We start from the raw sequence: 18,415 nt of genomic DNA on the forward strand, positions 1-18,415 counted from the left end.
ACATCACATGCCCCTTTTTTTTTAAAAAAAAAAATATAGCTTTTGAAACTCATCCATAAATCAAACTACGCTAATCAAAACTCCTTTTTGGTCATGCAACACCAACAGAGAGCGGGCACAGATTTTATAGGCTCAATGTGGGCTGCCTACCTCAGGCCCAAATAACATTTGAAGGTAAAATAACTATACAGCCCAATAAAAAAAACTGATCAAATCTAGCCGCGGGATTTAATTATTAATTGGCGGTCTGAAATTTTGTTCTATCTCCAATCCCAATAAAAAAAAATTATCAAATCTAGCCGCGGGATTTAATTATTAATTGGCAGTCTGAAATTTTGTTCCATCTCCAATCCCAATAAAAACACAGACCATTATTTTATATATATATATATATATTGAAAAATAATTTTGTAAAAATTTAATTTCTTTATTTTAAATTAATTTCTTTTTATATAGCTAGAAAAGTGTTTTTTAAAAAAAACAAAATTGCAAATAGCCTCATATTTAGTCACCTTTCACTTCATTTCAAATACGAATACAAAAACGAAAAGCTCCTCCTCCTCCTCCTGATCCTTCCTGCACTTTCTACCACCTCTTTCCTTATCCAAAATTGAAAACTTCTCCTCCCTCCTTAATGAACACCAATCTCCACCACCTTAAACCACAGCTCCTAAATCCACACCTCTTTTTCTCCCCTAAAAACCCTTACCAATTCCGCTCTTACAAACGACGCCGTCTTAAACCATGTAGCAGCAGCAGCAGCAGCAGCAGCAGCAGCAGCAACTTCCTAGAACCTTTCAAGAACCTTCTATCACAATTCCCGTCACCAAACACTCTCGATATCTTGGCTCCTGCTTTAGGCCTCGCTTCAGGCTTAACTCTCTATCTCTCTCAATCAAACAAATTTTCAAAATCCTCAAACATCGGCGAGTGGATTCTTTTTTCTAGCCCGACGCCGTTTAACCGTTTTGTAATTTTACGCTGCCCTTCAATATCGTTCGAAGGGAGCGAGTTTATAGAAAACGTAAACGATAAGTTAGTTAAAGAGGACAGGCATTTTGTTAGGTTAAATAGCGGGAAAATTGGGGTGGGGAGAGAGAGTAGTGAGGGATTGAAATTGGAGTTCCAAAGAGTGTGTGTTAATACGGAGGATGGTGGTGTTATTTCGCTTGATTGGCCGGCGGATTTGGAGTTGGAAGAAGAACATGGATTGGATACTACTTTGTTACTTGTCCCTGGCACTGCCAAAGGCAGTTCGGAAGACAATGTTAGGTTTTTTGTCGTTGATGCTCTTAAGCGCGGCTTTTTCCCTGTCGTTATGAATCCTAGAGGATGTGCTGCTTCACCAATTACTACGGCAAGGTATTTTCTTTTTTCTATGTTGATAGTGTGAAGCTTTTAGTGCTAATTGTTGTTTATTTTTGCTTGATAATAACATCTTTAGAAGTAAATGAACATTGAGGAACATAAATTGTTAGTTATAGCTGGAGCGTGTGTGATTAGCACTGATATTTGGATGATTGATGTGACCTTATGGAGAAATGCGTGATGGTAATGGAATAGAAAGGATTTACTATGAGATTCGTGGATAAGAAAGTTATGTGTTTCAGGTTTCTTTTGAATTTTTGTTGCGAAAAGAAGCTGAAAACAGGGCTTCTTAACTACTTTATTTATGTAGGTTATTTACAGCTGCTGACAGCGATGATATCTCCACAGCTATACAGTTCATCAGCAAGGCAAGGCCATGGACGACACTAATGGGTGTTGGATGGGGATATGGTGCGAATATGTTGACAAAATATTTGGCTGAAGTTGGGGAGTGTACCCCTCTCACTGCCGCCACGTGCATTAACAATCCTTTTGACTTAGAGGAGGCCACGAGGTGCTCTCCTTATCACGTGGCATTGGATCAGAAGCTCACTGGTGGACTGATAGATATTCTGCAATCTAACAAGGTTGATGATTTCTCTGAATTATTTTTTTTTTTTAATTTTTGATTTATTGTTTTGAAGAATGCAAATGGATTGCATCCTTCATCTGTAAGAATAGAAAATTTGTAACTTGAGAGAAATGCTATGCATGATATGAAATGCTTGAACAGATGAACTGTTCAGTATTTAGGTCTATCCTTGTGATGATACGTAGACTTAAATTGTAAAGAATTTTGTAGGAAATTTTTCAAGGAAGAGCAAAGGGGTTTGATGTGGAAAATGCTTTAATGTCAAAATCTGTTCGTGATTTTGAAAAAGCAATATCTATGGTATCTTATGGCTTTGAGGAAATAGAAGACTTCTATTCAAAATCTAGCACACGAGGCATGGTTGGGAATGTCAAGATTCCAGTTCTTTTTATCCAGGTGCATATTTTGTACTTAAATATCATGCTTCTTTGAAATTCCTTTGCATGTTTCTCATTAAAAGTCTAACCAGCAACAATTCTGTCAAAATATCAGAGTGATGATGGGACAGTGCCTCCATTCTCCATTCCACGCAGTTTGATTGCTGAAAATCCATTTACAAGCCTCCTTCTATGTTCTTGTGTGCCATCTAGTGCTGTAGAAAGTGGCAGAGCTGCTGTATCATGGTGCCAGAATCTTACAATTGAGGTGATTTATTATCTTCACTCTTCTTCAAAACAGAAGATTCATTTGTAGAGTTTGAAACCCTCTCATATATTAGCCTAATTTTGTAGATTGTAGCCATCAAGTTGATCTGTCAACTTTACGTTGTTAGAATTAACTCCTTATGATTAACCAATTGGAACTTATTTCGATGTTCTTCTAAAACCTTTTTTTGTTTTGGCGATTCAGATGGTTAGGATGTACTGTATATTTCATCAGCTCCTTTTGTTTGTAATGAGTAGTGAGTACTGTACCAGTTTCTTGCGTTATTGGTGGCAGTAATCATGCTAGAACTTGAACTGATACTCTTTAACCTGTGGTGTCTATGATGGGTATTGTTAATAAACCTATGCCAAAATCATTTTTCTTTTTATTTTGATTGAATAATTTGATGGAATTTAATTGTGCTTCTTGCAAGCTAATTATTACCAATATTCATGTCAAATGTAGTGGCTTATAGCTGTGGAGCTTGGACTTTTGAAGGGTCGTCATCCACTTCTGAAAGATGTAGACGTTAACATCAACCCCTCAAAAGGCCTAACTCTTGTGGAAAGCAGAGATAAACGAGTTGAACTTAATAATCTCATAAGTCTTTCCCCAACTGACTCTAGTGGGTACACCGTAGAACCTATAAACAAGATACTTCAAGATATCCAATCAAAATCCAGAAAAGATTCCCAAAGAGATTTAAAACTCGATGAAGAACTGCAAGGAGTGGAAAATGATGCAGTGCAGCAGAGAAGATCTGTTGATGCTGAATTGATAGAACAGGATTCTGCAGATTCTGTAGATATTGAAAGAGGACAAGTGCTGCCAACAGCTCAGGTGGTTATGAATATGCTTGATGTGATGATGCCTGGTACTCTGACCAAAGAAAAAAAGAAGAAGGTAATGCTCAGAATTGCAATTCTTGCTAATTTTGCCGAGGTTTAAGCATGCCAGTTACCATTTCAAGGAGACGTGTGTATCTGAAACAAGTATAGAAAGATGCATAATTCTGGAATTTCACCTCTTTTATCATTGTGTGGACTGTGGAAACTGAATTCTGTTTTACTTGTACTCTTTATAATGTTAGGTGTACATTTGATCAGAAGTTCCTTTTAAAATAATCTAAAATGTTGTTTGCTTCTTATTTCATTTTAGCTAGAAATTCCAATATCTTCTCAATATTTTTGAAAGTAGTGTCTTAGTGGAGAGATGAAAATGAAAATCATCTGTGAAATTGCTTTCCTTTTGTATGACAATATTTATTGTGAGATGGCTTCCCATAGACATGCCTATTTTATAAGAAAACCACAGCTTCTAACTATCATTATGAAAAAAAGATGGAAATAAAAAAAAAAAGCAGCCAGAATATTTATTATGTTATTGGAGTTTGTTCACATTTCATACAGACATGGGCCTGTCCTCTAATATATCATATAAGCTAATTGATTGTGTATTCTTTTATCTTCATAATAGTTGGCAGTGCTTTTACCCTTTTCTCTTCAGCAGATGTCCTTAGTGACCCCTATTTACGTTAAATTGTGCATGCTGTTTTTCAGGCACAGAATCCTACAATTTATTCCCTTGATTTAATATTTTACAGCACATATCTAGGGTATTTTATAACATTGATCTGGTGCTTGTCCAGGTTTTGACTGCTGTGGATCAGGGAGAGACACTTATTAAAGCTTTGCAAGATGCTGTACCAGAAGAGGTTGTTGGAAAGCTTACAACTTCTGTATCTGGAATTCTGCAAGCTCAACACAGTAACTTAAATGTTAATGGACTACTGAGCATTGGTGAGGTTCCTAATGTTCCTAAAACAAAGATACAGGAAAAAGTCAGAGAAGTATCAAGTGCAGAAGTTACATCTAAAGATCCACATTCTCCAGATCAGATGGAAAGGGCTGAGGATTTGACAGATGGATCTGTTAACAATCATCCTGGGATAGAGAAGTCTGGTGCTGCACCTGAACAGGAGCTTCACTCTTCAAAGAATATACAAAAATCTATTGAAACAAGTCAGTCTCAGGTAATGAGCAGTCAACAAGGTGATCCATCTGGTTCTGACTGGAAGGAACCAAAAGAGTCGGGACATAAGAATGAGAGTGATGAGTTTATCAAAGAAAAAGCTGCATCTCACTCTGACAGTAGTGAGAAGGGATTGGAAACCAGCAGTAACCCTAACATCACCAGCCGTTCTGAGAAGGCTGGTAGCACGGAAGAAGCAATTGTTGATGAATCCAAAGTTGAACAGGGTAGTGGATCGCCTCAAGTAGAAGCAAAAAGGGAGAATAGCACTCAGAAAAATGAAACAATTGAAAGGGATGGAAATGATGATCAGAAAAATGAAGAGAAAACTGCAGATTCATCATCTGATCAAAATGGGATAGTTTCAGCCAGAATGACAGAAGAACCTCTTCCACCTGAAGTATCTGCTACTGACTCTCAAACAATTGAAAGGGATGGAAATGATGATCAGAAAAATGAAGAGAAAACTGCAGATTCATCAGCTGATCAAAATGGGATAGTTTCAGCCAATATGACAGAAGAACCTCTTCCACCTGCAGTATCTGCTACTGACTCAGAAGCAATTGAAAAGGTTGGAAATGGTGATCAGAAGAGGGAAAACAAAACCATGCAACCTGCTCATGACCAAAATAAGCCTCCCACATCTGACTCTAATCCCCCTACTTTCAGCGTTACTCAAGCATTAGATGCCTTAACAGGGATGGATGATTCTACTCAAGTGGCTGTTAACAGTGTTTTTGGTGTGTTAGAAAGCATGATTTCTCACTTGGAGGAGGAAACAGACCATGAAAACAAAATCAAGAATAAAAATGAGGTTGAGGGTGAGTTAGTTGATTCCAAGCCTAAGAAACTGGAAAACGCTAATCACTTGGGCAAGCAGTCAGACACATTACAGCATCCTTCTGTACATAAGCTCCATGAAAGTGGTGGCAACCAACAGAATGTTGCAAGTAGTGGATTGGTAGAGGAGGAACTCACTGAGGATCCCATTTTGTTTAGTGGGAATGGTACTCGGGGTTCTCAGGGAGATATTGCGAGCAACTATGAAATTAAGGAAGAACAAAAGAAGGATCAATTAGTTAGTGGCAAGCATTTGGCTGGCTATGATGGACATGTAAATAGCATTCCATTGTACGTAACTGCAAATCCATGTGGAGACTTTGTACAGAACAAATATTTCCACAGATATCTTCTTTCAAAGATTCCAAATAGCAAGCCACTTGATCTAGATACAACCACTGCTCTGTTGCTTGACTATTTTCCAGAAGAAGGTAAATGGAAGCTCCTAGAGCATCCAGGAATCCCTGGAGAATCTATAGGAGGTGTTACCACCAGTAATGATGCTGGCATAAAGGTTCAGGTCCACTCCTCTGGAAAAGAGAATGATGGAGAAAGTTATATTGAACCATCATATGTAGTATTAGATACTGAAAAGCAACAGGAACCTGTTGAAGAATATAGCACAGTGGAAAATTTTACTGAAAGTGATGATGGTATATTAGATGAGTTAATAGAGTTTGTGAAAATTGTTGTTTTGGATGCTTTGAGGATTGAAGTTGATCGCAAACTAGGTGCAGCTAGCAAGAAAGAAATGAAGTCCTATTTTGCTAGAGATCTTGAGCTAGTTGCAGATGCTGTGTCTCTGGCCATTGGACGTAACAAGGATCATACTTGGTGCTTGAAAGGTAAATATCATAGAATTGAAGGTGCTGAAGAAAAAGTTGGTACTGTTCAGGGAGAGCATATTGTCAAGGCCATTTCATCTTCTGTTCTTAGAACAAATTATCTGAGAAGATTACTGCCAGTTGGTGTCATTATAGGGTCTAGCTTAGCTGCTTTGAGAAAATATTTTAATGTAGCTACAAGGAACGAGAATGACATAAAATCCTCAGGTCATACCCAAAATCATGGGCAGAAAATTCAAAACAAGGTCTGCATAAAGGAGATGGATCATGAGCTTACAATCAAAACTGGTCATAGAACAAGTTTCAACAGTTTAATAAATACAGAAGGAGAAGAAGCAACATTGAAAACTATAAATAATGATAGAGTGATGGTTGGTGCTGTTACAGCTGCCTTGGGAGCGTCTGCTTTACTAGTTCAGCAGCAGGTAACAGTTAATCTATTTGAGATTCCTTGTATAATTTTCAAATAGCTCTTTGAATTTATATCTTTAACATCTTATTTTTATGAAATCAAGACTGGTCAAAACACTGACGCTCAATATCTATGTTCTTCAAATATATCTTTGTTGATCTAAATGGCATGCTCCTGTTTGAAATTTTCCTGTTTTCTTTTTCAAGCACCTAGAAGTTTAAATTGCTGTCCTCTTTCTGAGAATGTGGAAACAGAGAGACAGAGAGATACAGCACTTTTGTTTTCTAGACGCTATTATATTCCTTCTATATGCAGCTTTCTTTCTAGGGTTCAGGGTATTTATTGTGTGTGCCCAAATAACTGAGTCCTCAATTTTGAGATTAATATTAAAATTTTGGATATAATAAAAGCACCCAATAGTACCAGGACAGTAGATGTCAAAAAAAAAAATACGAAGAGTGATAGCAGATAGTAATTCCACCTTGGAAGCTGCACCTAAGCTCAAAACCTAAATAGTATCGTTGGTTGCATGTTAAGGAGCATCCAGGAACTACCTGTCATTGTTTATATCAACTGTGTTTCTCTCTTTTTTTTCCCTTCTCTGTTTTCTTTTGGATATTTGCAAACTTCTTGATGCCTATTGTTGCATTTAACTGCTAAGGATCCAAGCAATTCCAAGGAAGGTGGGGAAAGTTCATCCAAATTCTTGAAGGAAAGAGGAAATCTTCTAAAGCCGGCTGAAAAGCTGGAGGTAACAGAGTCTGAAAAAAACCCGAACATAGTTACGAGCCTTGCTGAGAAGGCCATGTCCGTTGCTGGCCCGGTGGTTCCTACGAAGGAAGATGGTGGAGTAGATCAAGAAAGGTATTATAATTATATCCTATACATATTAGTCCGGTGAACAGACATACCGGTATATCTATATTCCTGAAGTTCATATGATGTTTCAATATAAATAGGCTGGTTGCAATGTTAGCTGACTTGGGACAAAAGGGTGGCATGTTGAAGCTAGTTGGTAAAATTGCTTTGCTTTGGGGTGGTATACGGGGTGCTATGAGTCTGACAGACAAACTGATTCTGTTTCTGCATATAGCTGAACGCCCCTTGTACCAGAGGTAAGCTAGTTTTCTAAACATCCTTATCTGCTGTTTGTCCTTCTTTTTCCTTCGACCTTTCCCTTTAGAAATTTGTGTTGAAATAACATAATGTTAATTTAATAATTGAACATAAGAGGTGAATGTTGTTATTGCCGACTTTATTAAAATCTCTGGCAAATTGAACGAATGTATTAAAAAATCTTTGGCAAAGAGTTTATATGATTTTGCAACCTTCGGACTTGTGTTAGGTTTGATAGAAGGGGTTAATTCCCTTTAAGGTAGAAATTTCATAAATATTCTGAGTTATGTTATGTTTAGTAGAGTGGTTAGAGTTTTAGGTTGAAAGTTTTACTCAACGGTTTTGGTTCACTGGGATTTTCCCATGGAGCGTATTAAGCCTTTTCTAATTGTTTATGCTCAAGGAGGAAGTCTTTGAAAAAATTTCTAGTTTTATTATCAATGTTTTGTTTTTTATCACTGGTTGATAAAATAGTTGATGAATTGGTAACATGTTGAATATTTTTTGTTTTAACAGATTGCTTGGTTAGCATATTAAATTAGTTGACAAGTTTAATGAATTGTATTTTGTGTTGCTAATCATGTTAGTGAGCAAGATTGTTTTTACTGAATCTTTTCTCCTCATGCTTAATGAATTGTATTTTGTTAAGGATTCTTGGGTTTGCTGGCATGGTGCTTGTTCTATGGTCACCGGTCATTGTTCCATTGCTTCCCACTCTTGTACTGAGCTGGACAACAAGCAACCCCTCCAGATTTGCTGAGTTTGTTTGCATTGTTGGCCTCTATACTGCTATTATGATACTTGTTACGTTATGGGGCAGAAGAATACGTGGATATGAAGATCCACTAGAGCAATACGGGTTAGATTTAACTGCATTGCCTAAGGTATGGTTGTAAATTAACTGTGTGCCATATAAGCTCTAGGTTTTTATGCCAGGGATAAACTTTTAGCTATGTCTTTCCCAATTGTGCAAAAAAAAGCATTTACAAGTTTGTCGTCTCCTGATTGCACAATGGACAACTCATCAAGAAAGATTTCAGCTCATTTTACCCTTTTGTTTTTATTTCTTCTCCTTTCAAGTTGCTGTTAATTATTGCTTCTTTTTACAAAATCCACTACCATGTTGTCCTTTCTGTATCGTGCGCTTTTCTGATACATGCTCTTCATCAGTTTCACCATTCATCAATGACTAATTTGTGCATCCCCAGTTCCGTGATGGAAGTGTTTTGGTATCATATCCCTTTCATTTAGAATTCTGGCGAAGTTGAGGTCCTGGAAACAGATGAAAACAGATTAATATTCTTTTGGAACCATTTAAATTAGAAAAAAGTGATCTCATAATGTTTTGGCTATTGCTTGCAGATCCAAAAATATTTGTGGGGCTTGATTGGAGGAGTCCTGCTTGTTGTGTCAATACAGTCCCTAAATGCTTTGCTGGGTTGTGTGAGTTTCTCTTGGCCTTCAGGCATTCCTTCATCTTCCTTAGATGCCATGACATGGCTCAAAATGTATGTGCAAATGATTATGCTAGCTGGTCGAGGAATTATAACAGCTACAGGCATTGTGCTGGTTGAAGAATTACTTTTCAGGTCATGGTTGCCTGAAGAAATTGCAGCAGATGTTGGATATCATCAAGCAATTATTATTTCAGGACTGGCATTCTCTCTTTTCCAGAGGTATATTATTTATTACCATTTAGAGAATATCAGTTCCTTTTCCGTCTGCGATATAAGCGCCATATTCTTCTCTTCTAGCTCTCCCATCCTAGCTCTTTTCATCCTGTTATTTTATGGTGAATGACTGGTTCCCTAAAACGCACCTCAGGCACACTACACAAATATCTTCTCTAATCCCTCCCGTCCTTGTTGTAATTCAATATTTGATCCCAAATCACCGTTGTATTGCATCAAGTGATTTTACCAACGATGCTAGCCAGTACTCGCGACAATAATTGTTATTGAAAGGAAGATGTTCCTTTGAAAAAGTTCCTTCTTGCATGATCATCAATTTTTGATATTGTAGACACAATTTTCTTAAAATTTTTATTTCTACAGATATAGGAATTTAAATCTCAAAGTCAGATGGTCATTGCCAGTCACGTGAGAATCTTTCTCCAATTTTTTTTTTTCAGGTCTGTCTGGGCAATGCCAGGGCTTTGGCTTTTTTCCTTGGCTCTTGCAGGGTTTCGGCAAAGAAGCAAAGGCAGCCTGTCCATTCCAATCGGGTTGAGGACGGGGATAATGGCTTCGAGTTTTGTTTTACAAACAGGAGGCCTTTTGACCTATAAGCCCAATTATCCTGTTTGGGTAACTGGGACTCATCCACTACAACCTTTCAGTGGGGCAATTGGTCTTGCATTCTCTTTATTGATGGCCATATTTCTCTATCCATGGCAACCTGTAGAAGAGAAGAGCTTGGGAAGGGCCACGCAGGGATGAATAGCGAAATTTGTTAATAGAGCAAGAGCAGATATGGGGTAATGCTAGTCCCCACATTTGTGATTTGCGTTCCAGAATGATAAGATCGTTTGAAAGAAGATAAAAAGGTGGTGGTGGAGAAAGGAAACGGAGACATGCTAACCAGCATGCGGAAGAGCAAATAAGGCCCGGCTCTCATGTTGTTTATAAATAAATACCACTAAACCGAGTGGCAATGGCGGACCACCCAGTATCCACTGCCCATGAAAAAGAGAACACAAAAGGCAGGAGGCATTGCTGTATACGGCGTACAGTCTGTAAATCTCAAAAGGTAAAAAGCAATGCATTTTCCTAAGTAGCTTGTATATAAAAAGTTTTGACTTCTACCCTGAGGGTGGATATCATCAATAAACAGGTGGAGACTGTTGCTTAACAGTCTCTGGCCTTGCAGGCTTCAGCACTTTTTGGTGAAATTGGTTTCCATCTATTGGAAAGAATGTCTTTGGTGATTATTTCAAAGAAAAAGAAAATGGCAAATAGATTTTAGATTTAAATATTCTCAGCAGAAAACAGCTGAAAAGAATTCACTCGACTTCTTTTTAAAATTGTTTCTGACAATACAATTATATCTTGAGACAACAAGAAACGCATTTTCTATTTATACCCTCTAAAAAAATCATATTACTACCAGTAACAAGAAAAAAACACCCAACTTACTGAGTGATTGAAAATATAATAATAAAAAAAAATTATTTAAAAAAATATTTGGAAAAATAATAATAGTTATTTTTCAAATATTTTTTATTTAAAAATTAATGAAAATGAAATTTTTTATTTTAAAAAAAAAATTAAATTTAGCCATATTAGGTCCTAGTCATTCCTTTGAGCCCTCGAGGATTTGTAGAGAACAGCGCGGAGTTGGGCGAACCACAGGCCAAACTTATTTTTGTCTTTATATAATGATGAAGAATAGCCATCAACTTCCAATCTCGAGTATTGAGCAGAAATACAGGAATTGATGTTGGATCATTTCCCATGATTTCCAATCTCTAAGAAACAGAATTTGCAAGAAATGGATAGAGTGGATGATGAACTCAAAAGACACAATCTTTACTGAAATTCAAGAGGCAGCATGATGAAAAGAAAAGGAAAAGGAAAAGGAAAAACAAAAAAGATACACACAGAAAGGAAAAACCAAAAAACAAAAAGAAGATCAAAGCCTTTCTTGTCCAATCACTATCGTGAAATGACCATTATTCTGGACCCGGAACCCGACTCAAACCAACCCATGTTTCCTTGATTTCTCCAGCTCCATTTACTCGATAGTCAAAGGAACAGAATCAGCCTGAAAGGTAATGAAAGAATATTCATCAGTATCATCAAATAAACCTCTGCAGGAGTGAATGGTAAATCATAAATGCTTGCACACCCTGGAGATTGGAGAATAATCTTACCAATTTGCGATATTTGAGTGCATAGAACATTTCCAGATAGCGACGGCTCTCACGATGATCGAGGTTGGAAACATGCTTCCAGAAGCCATAAACTCCTGTGAGAGTCAGGAGCCTTTGAGAGTAAATTTTCCAGGTGTACCTGAAAAAGCAAGTAACGAGAGACAATTTAGCAAAACTTCATTATAACAGCTTGGAAACAGAGTTGTAGAGTGAAGGTGGTGGCGAGCTTACTTCTCTTGGATTCGCTGCAGGCCTCCCTGGGAGATTTTGTCCCAGTAAGTGGGATCAGCCTTGCACTTCTCAAAGAAGTCAACAAGGAGTTCAGCAGCCTGTACTCCATGGTAAGGATCAATATGGAATCCGGATTTTCCATGCACAATGATCTCAGCAGGACCACCATTGCAAGTAGCAAAGGTTGGCAAACCACATGTCATGGCCTCAACAACAGTCAATCCAAAAGCCTCATACAAAGCAGGCTGCACGAAAGCTCCCTTGGTATCACAAATGTAACGGTAGAGCTCTCCATTCCTCACGCGGTTCATCTGAGAAGAAATCCATCTGAACTGGCCATTCAAGTTGTATTTCTCTATATGACTGTACATTTTCTTCATCTCAGCTTGCTCTTCTATATCTTTAGACTCCTTTCTTCTATCACCACCAACTACAACAAGATTAGCTAATTCGCGCAGCTTGGTATTCTTTCCATACCATTCTACAAGACCAGTTAAATTCTTAACTCTGTCCAGCCTCGCCATGGTGAATAGAATTGGCTTGTTGCGGTCTTTAAGCACACATCTGTTGAACAATAAAAAAAAGTGATGAGTTATTGCATCTCTTCTTCATCCAGGAACTTTTCCAAGAACTACATAAGAAATTTATGTGGAAAGTAAAAGAGATAGAAACTTACAAGTGCTCGTCGTTCTCAACGGAGCTGTAAAGAAGTTCTTCAATTTCTTCATGGAAAGAAGTCAACCTAAGTTTCTCCTCAGTGTAAGGGAAGTATATGCTCTCGTCAGCACCAGGGGATACAATGTTGAATTTGGGATCAAATACATCGATACCATGAACAACTCTGTAGAGGCCAGGGAGAGTGAAAGCAGTGTGGCTCTCGTACTGTCCAACAGTATCCTTGCTGAAATAGTGGAACAGTAGATGTTAGATGCAATCGAAGAATCGTTCACGATAATAATAATCAGGGGAGACATCATATCACCTTCCAGCAATCTCTTGGAATGTGCTGGTGATGATGAAATCTGTATGGTTCATGGCAAAAAGATCAGCTGTAAACTGGCATGAAAAGTGATACTTTTCATCAAACTTCTTCCAGTAAATATCTGAATCTGGGTACTTTGTTTTTTCTAGAGCATGTGCAATAGTGCACTGCAGAAAACATAGCAAAAACAAAGAGAATTGTTAATTTGTTATGCTACAGGATGAAGAAAAAACGCTGCAAAAACAAGAAAAGATCAGGGCAAACCTCTGTAACACCTAATTTGTGTGCTAGCAAGGAGGCAACAACGTTTCCATCACTGTAATTTCCAATGATCAGATCAGGCTTTCCCTGCAACTCCTTGGCAATTTCAGCAGCAACATCCTGAAAAAAACAAGATATCATCTTAGCACATGAAGATAAATGTATTAAGACTTTGAGAACAAGGATTACTTTGGGGAAACAATAAGGAGATAATACCTCAGTGTAAGTTTCTAGGTATGGCCAAACTTCAAAGCGAGAAATCCATTTCCGGACCATTCCCTTTTCATCTCTGAAGGGAACTCGAAGAATATCACAATGCTCCGATCCATAGACTTTCTCCAGACGTTGTCCACAAGTGGTTCCTACTGCATCAGGGAGCAGTCGAGTAATCTGCAAACACGGAAAAAAAGGACAGATTAAGCACCAAAGAATGTAATAACATTTTATACAAAGGAAAAACTGTTAAAATACTTCCTAAAGCTTGGAAATTAAACTTACAATGAGAATTCGGGGGATGATATCAAGTCCTTGCTGCTTGATACGCAGAAGCATTTCATTCTCCAAGGCACGAACTTGATCCAAAATGTAAACAACCTAGTAGAAAGTAATATGCAAGCCAGATCAGGTAAGTTTTCATTAGAGTATGCACGAAGAGAAAGATTAGACTAGGCTTGTGAATTAACCTGGCCTCCGGTATCAGGATACCCTAAAACATTGTCTTGGGCGAAGTATCCATGAGGGGACATGATCACGACATTGAAGACCATAGGAATTCTGCCAAGGAAAGTTTCAAGAGTGCAGGGATCTGGTGCCTCAAGAAGATCCAAAAGAAGTTGAATCATCTGAAGAACACGCTCAGCAGTATTGCCCCATCCTCTCTCTAAGCCGATCTCCTGGAACTTGTGTTCGAATTGAGAGTATGGAGTCTCAGGTTTCAGAGAAGACAGATATTCCTCGGCCTTTCTCAGAACATATTGCAGAGAGTCTAGGTTATGAATTCTGTCATTCAGCATCATATTCTGCACAAGAATATACAAAATGTTATCAGGTTTTACAGGATATAATTCCGCGGTAAGCTATCCTTGCTTAAATTACAGATTCTAGACATGATTATCAGACATTACAAGATTCTAGTAAAACCATCAGTTGCTTATATCCTAAAGTTTGATCCAAGCAAATTAAGATCTTGGAGTTTAAGTTTTCATTTGTGCAAGTTATCCTAGGAGTTACTTTAAAAGCTGGAACTTGGATACTGTATCAAGCATACCTTCCCCTTGTGACAGTGCACCTTGAGAAATGCAAGCAGGGGGTGCAGGCTTTCCTTGTCATGGAACAACTTAGCTGAAAGGTGGCGGTTGAGGAACTCAACACCGTTACCAATGTACTTTGAAAGAGTTGGGCGAGGGAAAGATGCACTGAATGGTTCAAAGTCCAATTCAAGCACGAAGTTGCCATTGGAGCTGCATTATCAGATCGACTAACATTGTCAAAATCAAAGCATGCACGTACAGAACAAGAAATTGAGAGAACTCAATTAAAAGCTAGCGTCTAATCAATACTCTGACTTACCCTCCATCAACAAGTTCCTCCTTGAAATGAAGATACTCAGCAACACGCAACTCCTCAACAACAAGTGCTTGGACATTCACTCTGACGTACTCCCAGACACCAGGCCTTGGGCGAACAGCAAGGGCAACCCATGGAGGCAAAACAATTGCTTCCTAAAACAACAGAATAAAAAAAAACAGTTTGAGAAAATTCCCAAAATTTAGGATATAACAGGAAAAAAAAAATGCTTGTGTGATCAAGGGAGTCACCTGTGTGGATCTGAGAACTTCAGAAAAAGCACCACCCGCCAATATCTTCCTGATCTCTTCAGAGATTGCTTCAAACTCAGCAATAATCTGGTGGTGTTGAAGAATTCCTTTTCCCTTGCCTTCAATCCTGTAACACAAATTGTCCAAAATATGCTGTAATAAATCTACATCCTTAACAAGCTGCACCAAAAATGTAAGCATGACCCTCTTTACACCACTCCATAAATCAAAACCAAAAAAGAGAGCATGGTTACCTGGTCAGTAAGGCAACAATCTCGTTGCGATGAGTCTTGAGGGTCTCATCCAAACGTTCACGAATGCTTTGGACACGAGTAAGTACAGACATAGCTCCTTAAGAAAAACAGAAATCAAGTTTTAAGTACTAGGTAGTAATAACAGATACAAGAATAAAAAACGAGCAAGAACTCTCAACTATTTGTAAGGATTATAATAGCTGGTGATCAACAAGAATAAAGTCAAGAACAACAGAGGAAAAACCACATTATTCTAGAAGACTAGAAATTTCCAAACCTACCTCTCACCTCACCCACCATACTTAAAAAAAAAAAAATTAATACTTGGGTTAAGAGTAAATGCTTGAACTACGATTACATATCTTAAATAATGCTAGAAAACAATTAACATAAAAAATAAAAATCAACCAGTGACTAAGGAATTCAATAGGTTTCCATAACAAAAGGAATAAAAGAAAGCAGAACACATTATTTGTAGCTAGCAGGAATAAAGTTGGAAGTGCAAAATACCAATAAGGGGTTATTCCTAAAAACCTTGCTGATTAAAGCAGAAAGCTCTCATGCAACAAGAAGAAAGCAGAGAAAATTATTCGGCAAGAAGCAAAACACATCAATCATCAAAAGTAAAGAGAGAGGAGAGAAAATTCTCCTTGTGGAAAATTTAAAGCTTGATTCAGTCAAATATAGATAAATAAATAGTTCTGACATAACAAGGGAATTTAAACTTGAATTCTTGACATTGAACGTTGAAAACACAGCAGAGTTTTGTCAGCACCATGTCAAAATTATAAGTTTCTTTTCATTTTTGGAGGTCATGGTACAACAGCTTTTAGTTCTTACAACATTATTCAGCATTTTCATCGGATCATGATGAACAGTACTGGTTCAGCATTATACAGACTCATGATCTGCACAAGTTCTTCTAAAAACAAACCTAAACATTTTTGCTGAAGAAAAGACCAAACTGTAATTCAATGTTTTCTTGTAATAAAACTATAAGATGATACCGATAGAAAGGAAAGCGAAGAAAACGAAAAAAACTTGGGAACACAGTGAGACCAGAAGAAGGAAGAAAACTAACTAACCAAACGCAACAAAGGCAACAGAGAAGGAAGTGGAATGAATGATGCAAAGGCTGGCCTTTGCTGAAAATTTATAGCGAAAAGAGCTTGAGAAGAAAAGGAAGGAGGTAAATCTTTAAAGTTTTACAGTTCATAAGATTTTGTGTGTATTTGGAAAGTTACCGAGTGTTTTTTAAAATAATGTTTTATTTAAAAATATATTATAATATTTTTTTATATAAAACATCAAAACTATAAAAAATTAATTTAATGTTTTTTTATACTTTTAAAAAGAACCTGTGAATAAAAATAGTCTGAAACACCCTGTTCACCAAGGTCAATCTCCTCATAGTCCGTAATCTTTTCTTGTTTTAGGCATTCTTCGTGAATGAGGGGTCAATCATGTTTTTTAAACTTTTTAAATTTATTTAAAAAAACCTTCAAATTAACATTTTTTTTAATTTTTTTTATTATTTTAATATACTAATATTAAAAATTTTAAAATATATTATTTTAATATATTTTTAAATAAAAATATTTTTAAAAATAACATAAATCTCCCTCCCAATTCTTTCACCGTTTAACCGTTTTGTGCAGCTACTAGTAAATAAATGGAGAAAAATATAAATACTTCATACTCCATGATTGCAGCAGTTGCCATTCAGGGAGCCCGTGGGGCTCAAGCCAAATTAAAGATATTTTAAAATATGATTTTGTGTTATTAAATTATTTTTAAAAATATTTAAATTATTTTATTTTAAATTAAATTTTTTATATTTTTAGATTATTTTAATATGTTATTATCAAAAATAATTTTTAAAAATTATAAAAAAATTATTTCAATATATTTCTAAAAATAAATTTAAAAAATAATCGTTAAAGACTCTAATAATGAAAGAATGTTTTTTATTTTAAAATATAATTAAATAATTATTTTATTTTTAAAATTTTATTTTTAATATCAAGATATTAAAATAAATATAAAGAAATAGAAACACGTGGCCTGCGGCGTTTCAGTGAAAAATGGAAATTAGGAAGTGGGATTATAATGTAGGGACACTGCAGGCAGTAGGTGGGAACAACATACTATGATGAAGATAATGATGCTTTACTGGCATTGATAATCAACCAAAGACTTTTAGGAGCTAGTGAGTGTTGCTTGCTATAGCATGGTCCCAATTTACGAATTATAATTAGCAAAAAAAAAATTCAGTTTTATATTTAGTAGCAGTGATGGTTTTTTCAAATATTTTTTATTTAAAAATATATTAAAATAAAAAAAATTATTTTTATGACATCCAGCGAATAAAAACAATCTAATATTAATAAAAAAACAAAATTTAATAAAACATCATTTGAAAAGTAGTCGCAAATAACATCTTATAACTAGAAGCAGCTAAGATTTCCTGCCAAAATCAAAACATTTAGTATAGTTAGAGAGTACCGTAGTTTATATTTTGATGTGTTTTTCAAAAGTATATTAGTCCTAGAAAAATAAAATTATTTTTTTAGTATTTTTTCTGATTTAATGTTCTAATATTAAAAATAAACAAATATTTTAATATATTTTAAACCTCAAAAAAAATCTTATTCACAGAAGAAATGAGCAGAATACTCTGCTCGAGAAAGTTGAGGATCTTTACCTTGAGCTTAATGCCACGATATATATATATATAATATATAATATATATAAGCTGAAACTACTTGAAGGAGATGGTATAGGTAGCTAATAACAACAAAGCCTTCAACGAGACGAAGGAAGGCAAATCTTGGACAGTAAAAATACACAGAAAAAACGCAAGCAAGAAAGCAAGGGGGAGGAGCTTGCAATGGCAAGTGAGGATGGAGAGAAGAGGGAAGAATTAGACCCTTTTATACAAGATGAGGAACGAGAAGATGGCCTTGCCTGCCTACACCTTCCTCCCTCCCTCCCTCCCTCGCTCGCTCTTGGTTTATGTGGTGCATGAATTTGACAAAAAAATAAAAATAATTAGACTGCTGGTGGTGCCTCCCTCTCTATTCGTGAAAACCACCCTCCGTCATTACTGCTTAACCTTCCTGTGGTTTCTTTGTCCCTTTCACAAAACCG

The 18,415-nt window shown here is 36.5% G+C and overlaps 2 protein-coding genes across 4 annotated transcripts; one reads left to right on the plus strand and one right to left on the minus strand.

The window, feature by feature from the left end:
• The first annotated feature begins 494 nt into the window (after positions 1-494).
• LOC133690186 (uncharacterized) lies at positions 495-10,739 on the plus strand. 2 transcript variants are annotated; one of them, XM_062110404.1, is made up of 11 exons: positions 495-1,362; positions 1,679-1,955; positions 2,171-2,356; positions 2,453-2,605; positions 3,071-3,508; positions 4,254-6,746; positions 7,395-7,597; positions 7,693-7,848; positions 8,499-8,733; positions 9,212-9,525; positions 9,981-10,739. In XM_062110404.1, the coding sequence occupies exons 1-11, from the start codon at positions 635-637 to the stop codon at positions 10,285-10,287; spliced, it is 5,490 nt and encodes a 1,829-aa protein (XP_061966388.1). In that variant the 5' UTR covers positions 495-634; the 3' UTR covers positions 10,288-10,739. The 2 variants fall into 2 exon arrangements, with proteins under 2 accessions (XP_061966388.1, XP_061966389.1); XM_062110405.1 differs by having other exon boundaries at positions 1,221-1,362; positions 1,717-1,955.
• A 616-nt stretch (positions 10,740-11,355) lies between these two features.
• LOC133690187 (sucrose synthase-like) lies at positions 11,356-18,158 on the minus strand. Of its 2 annotated transcripts, none has more exons than XM_062110408.1 (14): positions 17,970-18,158; positions 15,266-15,362; positions 15,012-15,138; positions 14,764-14,915; positions 14,462-14,654; positions 13,878-14,213; positions 13,693-13,788; positions 13,411-13,584; positions 13,198-13,314; positions 12,934-13,100; positions 12,628-12,852; positions 11,952-12,515; positions 11,721-11,859; positions 11,356-11,611 (listed from the first exon to the last, which is right to left on the minus strand). In XM_062110408.1, exons 2-14 carry the CDS (start codon positions 15,355-15,357, stop codon positions 11,582-11,584), a joined length of 2,412 nt encoding a protein of 803 aa, XP_061966392.1. In that variant the 5' UTR covers positions 15,358-15,362; positions 17,970-18,158; the 3' UTR covers positions 11,356-11,581. The 2 variants fall into 2 exon arrangements, with proteins under 2 accessions (XP_061966392.1, XP_061966390.1); XM_062110406.1 differs by lacking the exon at positions 17,970-18,158 and adding an exon at positions 16,351-16,466.
• Between the last annotated feature and the right edge of the window lie 257 nt (positions 18,159-18,415).

Source organism: Populus nigra, chromosome 3, assembly GCF_951802175.1.
Source record: "Populus nigra chromosome 3, ddPopNigr1.1, whole genome shotgun sequence".
Lineage (NCBI taxonomy): Eukaryota > Viridiplantae > Streptophyta > Magnoliopsida > Malpighiales > Salicaceae > Populus > Populus nigra.